Genomic DNA, 11,948 nt, shown 5'->3' on the forward strand with positions numbered 1-11,948 from the left:
TGTGCATGCGTGTATTTTCACACTTACGAGGCACAGCAGCAGCAAATCGTTCAAAGTCCGACTCCATAATGCGTTCACGTAACTCCTGTCGCCCCACGTCAGCTGGACCAATTAGCACGATGGGCCGCTTCCTGTTGGGCTGGGGGTAGTACTGCATCACCTCTTCATAGGTCAGGATCTCCTCCGGCTCTGTGGAGGGACGATGATGATGTATGTCATTGAAACATTCAACCTGTGGCACAGGTGCATGATTTCTGGTCATCAGAACAGCACTTTGGAATAATTATAAAACTACACCTTTCAAAACTTATTATAAAGAGTGGTAACTCTCTCCATACACAAGGTACACAACTTCATGTCAATGCTGCTTAAGCTGGCATACAGGTAAATAAATGGTACATTGGAACAAACCCAGACACCTCCTCTAAAAAGGAAGCTGTGGGCCTGTCCTTATACTGATCATTTGACATGTGCACACAGCAGCAATGACAGAAATGTGCAAACACAAATTAGCTTTTTATTCATGACTGGCACAGCTTTAATTCTGAATATGCTAAACAGAATATACAGACAATACAAAACAAACACATGATTGCCTCAATGGTTATTTGTCTAAATACTTTTTCTTTTCACACCAATAAAAGTCCAAGCGTACAAACAGAACAGCAGGATGGGCAGCATGTCCCATAACTTACATGATCACATCATCTAACAGTTACAATATAAAAGCCTTGTTAACAGAATTACAGACTGCAGAAAGGTTACTGAAAGAAAGAAAGGCAAAGGTTTCTGGAAAAAAAAAAAAGATTCAAGGTAAATCATGTAGGAGTATGGAGAGGGGAGGGGGAGGGAGGTGCCGGACTTAACATGGCCTCAATGCACTGGTTGGGCATTAAGAGCTGACAACAGAAGGCTACAGGAATGAAAGAGATGATGGAAAAAAGGTAGATAAAAAGCTTAAATTTAACACCTGGAGCAGAACAACCATGGGTAGAACTCAAGACCCTGAAGTGATGGGTGCAATAGCCAAGTGGTTAAAGCGTTGGACTTTCAATCTGAGGGTTCTGGGTTCGAATCACGGCGACGGCGCCTGGTGGGTAAAGGGTGGAGATTTTTCCGATCTTCCAGGTCAACATATGTGCAGACCTGCTTAGTGCCTGAACCCCCTTCGTGTGTATACGCAAGCAGATCAAATACGCATGTTAAAGATCCTGTAATCTATGTCAGCGTTCAGTGGGTTATGGAAACAAGAACATACCCAGCATGCACACCCCTGAAAACGGAGTATGGCTGCCTTCATGGTGGGGTAAAACCGGTCAAACACGTAAAAGCCCACTCGTGTACATACGAGTGAACGTGGGAGTTGCAGCCCACGAACACAGAAGAAGAAGAAGAAGAAGCACATCTGGGGTATCATTCAGAGACTGGCCAAGAAACAGACACGAGTGGTGGTTCTTCACTGCTGCCCAACATGCCACAGGGCAGTAAGGAAAAGGATCAATAATAAAAACTAAACAGAGATTAAAAAAATACATACAAAATAAATGTAATCTTTTATATGCAATTTGTGTATCCTATCCATTAAATCTATTTTGGTATATTAAAAAAAAAAAGAAAAAAGAAACCAAAGAAAAGAAATCTGATTTTAAAAAATTTTTTACCTTCTTCCATTCCTCCATCATACAGAATCTTCTTCTTCCGTTTCTTCCTCTCCTTCCTTCCACAGGCGCAGATTCTGTTCCTCTTCTTGTTCTCCTTGCCCTCTGTGTTCAGCTGCTGCAGCACTGACTCACGTCTGGAGGCACAACCAGACCATGTTCACACCCACACACACTGCCACAATACAACACAGACCATGTTCACATTCACACACTGTCAAACATGACACAGACCATGTTCACATTCACACACACTGCCAAAATACAACACAATGTTCACATTCACACACACTGCCAAAATACAACACAGACCATGTTCACATTCACACACACTGCCACAACACAACACAGACCATGTTCACACCCACACACACTGCCACAATACAACACAATGTTCACATTCACACACACTGCCACAACACAACACAGACCATGTTCACATTCACACACACTGCCACAACACAACACAGACAATGTTCAAATTCACAAACTGTCAAACATGACACAGACCATGTTCACATTCACACACACTGCCACAACACAACACAGAGCATGTTCACATTCACACACACTGCCACAACACAACACAGACCATGTTCACATTCACACACACTGCCACAACACAACACAGAGCATGTTCACACTCACACACTGCCACAACACAACACAGACCATGTTCACACTCACACACACTGCCACAACACAACACAGAGCATGTTCACACTCACACACACTACCACAACAATACAACACAGAGCATGTTCACACTCACACACTGCCACAACACAACACAGAGTATTTCCACTCACACACACACTGCCACAACACAACACAGACAATGTTCCCATTCACACACACTGCCACAATACAACACAGACAATGTTCACATTCACACACTGTCAAACATGACACAGACCATGTTCACATTCACACACACTGCCACAACACAACACAAAGACCATGTTCACACTCACACACTGCCACAACACAACACAGACAATGTTCACATTCACACACTGTCAAACATGACGCAGACCATGTTCACATTCACACACACTGCCACAACACAACAGACCATGTTCACATTCACACACTGTCAAACATGACACAGACCATGTTCACACTCACACACACTGCCACAACACAACACAGAGCATGTTCACACTCACACACACTGCCACAACACAACACAACATTCACATTCACACACACTGCCACAACACAACACACAGACCATGTTCACACTCACACACACTGCCACAACAATACAACACAACCATGCTCACACACACACACACTGCCACAATACAACACAACCATGCTCACATTCACACACACTGCCACAACACAACACAGAGCATGTCCACACTCACACACACTGCTACAACATAGCACAGAGCATGTTCACACTCACACACACACTACCACAACAATACAACACAGAGCATGTTCACATTCACACACACACTGCCACAACATAACACAGACCATGTTCACACCCACACACACACTGCCACAACATAACACAGACCATGTTCACATTCACACACACTGCCACAACATAACACAGACCATGTTCACATTCACACACACTGCCACAACATAACACAGACCATGTCATCACTCACACACTGCCACAACACAACACATAGCATGTCCACACTCACACACACTGCCACAACATAACACAGACCATGTTCACATTCACACACACACTGCCACAAGCAAACACAGTCCATGTTCACATTCACACACACACTGCCACAACCAAACACAGTCCATGTTCACACCCTTCACACACACTGCCACAACACAACACAGACCATGTTCACGCTCACACACATTGTTCCTGGAAGGCCCTACTATGGATCAGACCAGCCCAGTAGGCTGTTGCCCCCCTCCCCACTCCTACACATCCAGCCTTACCCTTCCTCAGTCCATTCACTCCTACACACACGCCCCTACCCACCCCTCATCCTAACACACCCATCCTTACCCCCCCACTCTCCCCTAACACCCAGACTTGCTATTTCTGAAGGACCTGCTAGGGATCAGGCTGGTCTAGTATGCTGGTTGCCACTCCTACACATTCCCCCCTACCCTCCCTCACTCCCCACAACTGCGCCCCCCAATCCCCCCACCCATCCTCCCCCAACACCCAGACTCACTGTTCCTGGAAGGCCCTGCTGGGGATCAGACCGGCCAGCAGGCTGTGCTCCTCCTCCCCCTCCCTGTGGGCCTGCCACCAGTTGGGGTCTGTCAGCTGCATGGCGTGCAGGATGTCACCCTTCATGAAGGAGATGCCCAGCTCCCGGCACGGCAGGTAAGGGTCGTCCTCGGGGTCATAGTTGAACAACGCCCGCAGGTGCATCTGATGAGGAAAAGTTAGGTCCGGGGGGATTGGTTTTACTGAGTAAAAACATCCAGGTGTGGAATATCAGTCTTGTATACAGAGGCATAGTGTATCTATCCAATATATTGTATTGCTTTACTCTTTTTGTAACGACAGATTCCTCTGGTGTGAAATTCAGGCTTCTCTCCCTGGGGAGAGCACATAATCACAGTGCAGCACCATCCGTTCTGAAAAAATCTTTTTATCTGTCTGCAAGTGTATTTGTTTTACAATCAAACTGGATTCTGCCATAGAATTTTACCAGGCACAACCCTTTTGCTGCTGTGGGTTCTTTTAAGTGCTCTAAGTACATGCTGAACACAGGACTTTGGTTTATCGTCACATCCAGATAAATAGCATTCAGACTACCACACAAGATTTGTGGAGGGGAAGAAAATTCTGGCCATTTAATACCCTGAGATTCTTTCACTTCCCTGGCAGGTCTATGCGTCACTACAAAGCCACCACTCCACACAGAAATGAAGATGTGAGATGCATAGTCAGTATATAAAAATGTGGGATATTTTTTCAGAAAAAGAGAGACATGGAAAAAGACACAAAACTTTCTCAACACAAAAGCCCACTATAATGTTATTACCCGAGTCAAATATTGTAGCCGGATTCTGGTATAATGCATTCCAAAAGAAAAAAAACATTAAGAAGCAGATTTCACAGAGAACAGGGTAAAACGACGAAGAAAAACCATTCAAGGAAGAAAGATGATGCCATGACAAATACAAGTGCCAGGTCTAGCAAGAGATGACTGGTAGTGGACTGTAGCTGTTCAAGACTTTCAACAGCAGTCAAGACACACAGAATAACAGTACAAGGACTAGGATTACAAATACCACAGGGAAAGCCAACAATTCAACATCCACATGGTCAGAAATCCTGGGTCTCCAAACAAGGCTTCCTGTTTCCTCCTGTTTGGGCAGAGACATCTCCACACAGAAAGAGAACACAATGACTAGCTTTACAAACACCACAGGGAAAATCAAACAATTCAAAATCCAGGCAGTCAGAAGTATCTGTATCAGTAGCTCAAGGAGGCGTCACTGCGTTCAGTCAAATCCATATACGCTATACCACATCTGCCAAGCAGATGCCTGACCAGCAGCATAACCCAACGCGCTTAGTCAGGCCTTGAGAAAAAAAAAAAAAAGTAAATAAAATAAATAAATAAAAAATAATAGATAAATACATAAAAAATACTACTAACAATAATATTTATAAGGCGCAAAATCTTCATGAAGTAAACTCTAAGCGCACAAAAAAAAAAAGGACAACAATGATGATAAATAAGCAAATAAATGTAAAAGATGCAGACACACATTCACACATACACACACACACATATATGCATAACAGATATGCAACAAACATGCAGTTTCTCAGGCAGTCAAGAAACTGAAGGTAGTTACTGAACAAGGCTTACAATCTCCCCAGGCTTGGGCAGAGAGGTCTCCACACAGAAAGAGAACACAAGGACAAGCTTAACAAACACCACAGGGAAAATCAAACAAACCAAAATCCAGGCAGTCAGAAACTGAAGGTAGATAGTGAACAAGGCTTACCATCTCCCCCGGCTTGGGCAGAGAGGTCTCCATACAGGTGTGGGCCGGGATGATCATGAAGGTCACTCTGCCTGTCATGTTCGCCTGGAACCCACAGAAGAGCAATTTTGTTCAATGTCCTGTCAAACATACTGGTTATTGGAGACATCCATCTAAAACATTTAATCTACATATCTGAATGCTATTTAAAAAGATAACTCACAAATATTATTTAGAAATAAGAAATATAAAAATGTTATGCTATCTATACAAATTAAAAAAAAAAAAATTCTTGAAATAAGAAATATATATATATATATATATATATATATATATGTTACTTTGATACATGAATAGAAGGGTAGGAGAGGAGGGATGGGCAGGTGTATGGTGAGGTGGGGGAAGCAGGGTAAATGGCGGGTGGAATCAATGATGAATATCTGAAATCCATAGTTCAACACCATCTCAGAATGAATACAAATTAACGCGGGATAGAATCACTAAATGAGATGATTTCTTGTAATGCTGTGATAAAAGTGGAGTAATGGCCTAGAGGTAATGCGTCCGCCTAGGAAGTGAGAGAATCTGAGCATGCTTGTTCAAATCGGTTCGAATCACGGTTCAGCTGCTGATATTTTCTCCCCCTCCACTAGACCTTGAGAGGTGGCCTGGACGCTAGTTATTCGGATGAGATGATAAACCGAGGCCCGGTGTGCAGCATGCACTTAGTGCATGTAAAAGAATCCATGGCAACAAAACGGTTGTTCCTGGCAAAATTCTGTAGAAAAATCCACTTTGATAGGAAAAACAAATAAAACTTCAGGCAGGAAAAAATACTAAAAAATTGGTGGCGCTGTAGTGTAGCGACGCGCTCTCCCTGGGGAGAGCAGCCCAAATTTCACACTGAGAAATCTGTTGTGATAAAAAGAGAAATAAAAAGAGAAATACAAATACAAATTGTAAATCAAAAGATGGAATATTAAAAAAGGTGAATATTTGAAATAAATATAAATGCAATTAAAGAAAATTACTTAATGGATATGATCAAAGGGAAGTCATTAGTTTAACTCACTCAGGACGAACAGTTTCTCCCTTGCTTTTCCCTACGTGAAAAATACATAACATCAAGTAACTGAATGAAACTCACTGTACTTGACCCATTGACCCCTCTCCTCACGTCATGTGTACGCCCACCCCCCCTCTCTCTTCAATGCTCTCAGAAGCTGAGTCACTGTCAGTACCTTCTTGCTGGTAGCATTCTTCACTGCAGATACTTTATTCAACATCTCCAGCATCCTTGCTGATGTCCAAACCTTCAGTCTGAAACATTTCAATCACTTCAGCAGCAGTAAAAGCCACTGTTGTGATCTAGTTTGCCCCAAAACTTTCCACCTGTATTGCCTGTGACGCCATTTTTGATACGTATGAAGATTAGCTTGTCATGTGGGGTGCTGAACGCAGTGGCTCGCCAGTGTGTTGTTACTGAATCTCACGAAAAAACTTTCCATTTGACCCTTGACAATGCCCGGTGTAGTTGCGATTGTTATGCTACCCCATGAGGAAAAAGTGGAAAAAAAATTAATTGTTGAAACCGCTATAACGTTCCGTTGTCCAGAATGCTGCCTTATGTCAGGAACGCTATAGCGTTCCATTATCTGGAGAGAAGAAAGTGTCCCATTATCTAAGCATCACCATGATATGAAATAAATGTCTGAAGACCATGTCACAGTTATCCATGCTATCAAACTAGAAAGGTCAAAACCTGACTGAAGATCCCATTTCAGTTATTCAATAACACTGTTTGTTTGTTTTTTCAAAAAGGACAAACTTATGCTGGATCATATCTCAGTTATCTATATCAAATTACCCATATCTCAAATTACATCAACTTACCAAAATTTCTGAAACTTCATCAATGGATTTGCCTCGCATGTCAATGCCATTAACATCCAAAATCTCATCCCCTTCATGAAGCAAACCTGTTCAAACAAATGCAAGAATAATAACAAATGAATAAATAAATTAAATGATAACAAATAAATCAAGCTGGTAAACAGAATACAAACAACAACTAATCAAATATAATTTCCATCTCCTGTAGTAAAGTTAGTAAGTTTTCTTTAAAGCCAATTCAGTTTTATTCAACCTGTATGTTTTACTTACTTTTAGAATCAGAGGTAAAAACTCAAAGGGGAAAAAAAATAATAGCAAAAATATAAATCTGTTTCAAAATAAGGCATTTCAAACAAAACACATGTGCACAAAGATGTGTACACACACACGTACATGTGCGCTTGTAATGGCAATGGCTCCAGAAAAAAAATTGTTTTAAATTCTTGGACTGCAACTCCCAAGTTCATTCATATTTTCAAGTAGGATTTTACATGTATTTAACCATTTTAACCCTACCATATAGGCAGCCATACTCCGTTTTTGAAGTGAGCATATTGGTATGGCAGAGTTCCATTAACTCACAAAACAATGACATGGATTACAAGATATTTAGCGTGAGTATCTGATCTTTTGTAAGTGTACAAACAAGGAGGGAATTAAGGCATCAGGAGGTATGCATATAATATGAATATGTTGACACGAGAGATCAGAAAAGTCTCCACCATTAATCCGTCAAGTGCTGGTATCAGGTTCAAACTCAGAACCTTTAGATTTGGAAGACCAGCTTCAGTTTCAGTTTCTCAAGGACGCTTCACTGCATTCTGGCTAATCCACATACGCTGGACTACATTTGCTAAGCAGATGCCTGACCAGCAGCATAACCCAACACAACAGTCAGGCCTTGAGTGCATGCCTAAAAACTTTGTTACCTATGAGAGTGGATTTCTTCTTCATAATTTTGCCAGAGGACAACACTTTTGTTGTCGTGGGTTCTTTTTCAGTGTCCAAAGTGCGAGCTGCATACGGGACCTCCAATCTGTCTCATCCGAATGACCAGACGCTCAGTTTGATTTTTTCAGTCAAACTTAGGAGAAAGGGTGAGAACAGGAATCAAACTCAGACCCTCACAGACACTATACTGGTAGATGAGAGTCTTGACCATTCTGCCACCTTCTTCCTTTAACCATCCAGCTATTGCACATGTTAAGCAAAAAGTGATTTATGAAAGTCTAAGAAACAGAAGAAAACTTTTCACAGTATCTGATACTGAATATCTTACCACTTTTCTGAGCTGCTCCTCCATTCACGATGCGAGCAATGATCACTGAGTCACCTTCATTCTTCACTGTAGCCCCCTGTACACATGGCAAAAACAACACACACACACACACACACACACACACATACATATTTATATGCATATATATATATATCATTATATGTATACATATATATATATATATACATGTGTGTGTATATGTGTGTGTGTGTGTGTGTGTGTGTGTGTGTGTGTGTGTGTGTGTGTGTGTGTGTGTGTGTGTGTGTGTTTATGTGAAAGAGAGACGGACAGAGAGAGAGAGAGAGAGAGAGAGAGAGAGAGGAATAATGTGGTGGAAGGAGGGGAAGAGGAAAGACAGAGAGCATAACTATGTGTGAATGTAGGTATGTGTGCATACATGCCACAATCGACACTGGGCACATTGTTATTATACATGTGTGTGAATGCATGTGACTGTGTGTATCTGTGCCAAAACTAAAAGGTTTGATCCGATTTACTCAAAACCATCCAAATTAAAGCAAAGGAGAGAGAGTGAGTGCAAACTCTGTGCACATGTACTGATGTAGCCATGTCTGCTTGGATGCAAAACAAACATCTACATAAACCTTTCTTATTTATATATATTTTAATAACATTCAAATGTGAAAATTAAACTGATGTAGGCATGCATGCTTGCACGCAAAAATACATCTGTATAATCCTTTCTTATTTATAATAAACATGAATATGTTTAAGAAAATATCAAACAAAATTCCTCCTCCTTCGCATCCACAGAGGCAGCAACAAGCATAAAATGTATGTGTGTATGCATGTAACTGAATGTTTGTCATGGTTTGATTTCATTCACTCAAATTATCTAAATGATAAAAAAGCAAGAAAAAAAAAACAACCCAACATATGTTTGAAATGAACTGAAAGGATGTAGCTAAACGTTTGTTGCTGTAAACATGATTTGGACAGGTTCTGTCATCGTCGCACAGTCAGGAAAAATAGTGATGAAATCTAAAGTAAACAAAAGCCACAATCTCAGCTGTTTGCAAAAACAACAACAACAAAAAACCCCTCTGCTACCCACTCAGTCATATAGATTTATAGGGGTTTTTTTTTATACACTCACTACCAACCCAAACAGATACACACATACACATACCCACAACCACCCCACCCTCACCAATGCCTCATTCCATTGTCCCAACCACCTCTCTCCCCTTTTTGTTTTTCCCCTTATATCACTTAAATTAGAAAGATGCAAAATCAGACCACTACCACTACTCCTACCACGACTATACTCCTACCACTACTACAAACTACAAAACACACACATTCACATGTATACAGAAGCAGATCTCACCAAATGCTCGTTGGTCTTCTCCAGATGGACAATCTTCACGCTGTCCTTGCCGAACTGCATGAGGGGGAAGTCGACCAGCTTGCTCTCCGCGAGATGGAGGACAGGGACGGTCTGTCGGGAAGCCACCCCGTCATGGGCCTCCAGTAGGTTCTGGGCAGAGTCCATCCGTCATTCACACCAGTCCATCAACAATGAGAGTCCATCCGTCATTCACACCAGTCCATCAACAATGAGAGACCATCCATCATTCACACCAGTCCATCAACAATAAGAGCCCATCCATCATTCACACCAGTCCATCAACAATAAGAGTGCATCCATCATTCACACCAGTCCATCAACAATAAGAGTCCCTCCATCATTCACACCAGTCCATCAACAATAAGAGTGCATCCATCATTCACACCAGTCCATCAACAATAAGAGTGCATCCATCATTCACACCAGTCCATCAACAATAAGAGACCATCCATCATTCACACCAGTCCATCAACAATGAGAGACCATCCATCATTCACACCAGTCCATCAACAATGAGAGACCATCCATCATTCACACCAGTCCATCAACAATGAGAGTCCATCCATCATTCACAGCAGTCCATCAACAATGAGAGTCCATCCATCATTCATACCAGTCCATCAACAATGAGAGTCCATCCATCATTCATACCAGTCCATCAACAATGAGAGTCCATCCATCATTCACACCAGTCCATCAACAATGAGAGTCCATCCATCATTCACACCAGTCCTTCAGCAATAAGAGTCCCTCCATCATTCACACCAGTCCTTCAACAATAAGAGTCCCTCCATCATTCACACCAGTCCTTCAGCAATAAGAGTCCCTCCATCATTCACACCAGTCCTTCAACAATAAGAGTCCCTCCATCATTCACACCAGTCCATCAACAATAAGAGTGCATCCATCATGCACACCAGTCCATCAACAATAAGAGTGCATCCATCATTCACACCAGTCCATCAACAATAAGAGTGCATCCATCACTCACACCAGTCCATCAACAATAAGAGTGCATCCATCATTCACACCAGTCCATCAACAATAAGAGTGCATCCATCATTCACACCAGTCCATCAACAATAAGAGTGCATCCATCATTCACACCAGTCCATCAACAATAAGAGTCCATACATTATTCACACCAGTCCATCAACAATAAGAGTCCATCCAAATGTTCACAAATCCATCAACAACAATAAGAATCAATTAAACTGTAGAACTGTACCCTAGTGGCAACGTATCTGCCTAGGAAGCAAGAGAATCTGAGGTTATGGGATCGAATCCTTCCCTCGCCAGAATTTTCTTCCCCTCCACTAGACCTTGAGTGGTGGTCTTGACGCTACAGATTTTGAGGGTATGGGATTGAATCATACACTCACCAGAATTTTCCTCCCCCAACACTGAATGGTGGTCTGGAAGTAAGTCATTTCGATGAAGCGATAAACGGAGGTCTTGTGTTCAGCATGCACTTAACGCATGTAAAAGAACCCATGGTAGCACAAGGGTTGACCCAGGCAAAATTCTGTAGAAAAATCCACTTTGATTACTATCAGACACACTTGCAGACAGAAAAACAAAACAAGAAAATGTGACCCTGCATGGTGGTGATGCACTCTCCCTAGGGAGAGAGGTCTGAATTTCACACAGAGAAATCTGCTTTGACAAAAAAACAAAAACAAAAACCAACAACAACAACAAACATTCAAACAAGTCCATCTACAATCCTAAGAGTCCATCCAACATTCATACCAGCCCATAATCAACACTGCACCAACTACAAATAATAGTCACACAGAGT

The 11,948-nt window shown here is 41.9% G+C and overlaps 1 protein-coding gene across 3 annotated transcripts in view; it reads right to left on the minus strand.

Moving 5' to 3' along the window:
* The window catches only part of LOC143295678 (protein PALS1-like), a 32,510-nt gene that overhangs the window by 11,218 nt on the left and 9,344 nt on the right, over window positions 1-11,948 (minus strand). For all 3 annotated transcript variants that reach the window (XM_076607295.1, XM_076607296.1, XM_076607297.1), the window contains exons 4-10: window positions 10,127-10,276; window positions 8,776-8,851; window positions 7,497-7,582; window positions 5,625-5,708; window positions 3,827-4,029; window positions 1,662-1,795; window positions 28-189 (exon numbers count right to left, since the gene is read on the minus strand). In XM_076607295.1, coding sequence (XP_076463410.1) covers window positions 28-189; window positions 1,662-1,795; window positions 3,827-4,029; window positions 5,625-5,708; window positions 7,497-7,582; window positions 8,776-8,851; window positions 10,127-10,276 — 895 coding nt within the window. The remainder of the gene's footprint in view (window positions 1-27; window positions 190-1,661; window positions 1,796-3,826; window positions 4,030-5,624; window positions 5,709-7,496; window positions 7,583-8,775; window positions 8,852-10,126; window positions 10,277-11,948) is intronic.

The sequence above is a fragment of the Babylonia areolata genome, chromosome 21 (assembly GCF_041734735.1).
Source record: "Babylonia areolata isolate BAREFJ2019XMU chromosome 21, ASM4173473v1, whole genome shotgun sequence".
Lineage (NCBI taxonomy): Eukaryota > Metazoa > Mollusca > Gastropoda > Neogastropoda > Buccinidae > Babylonia > Babylonia areolata.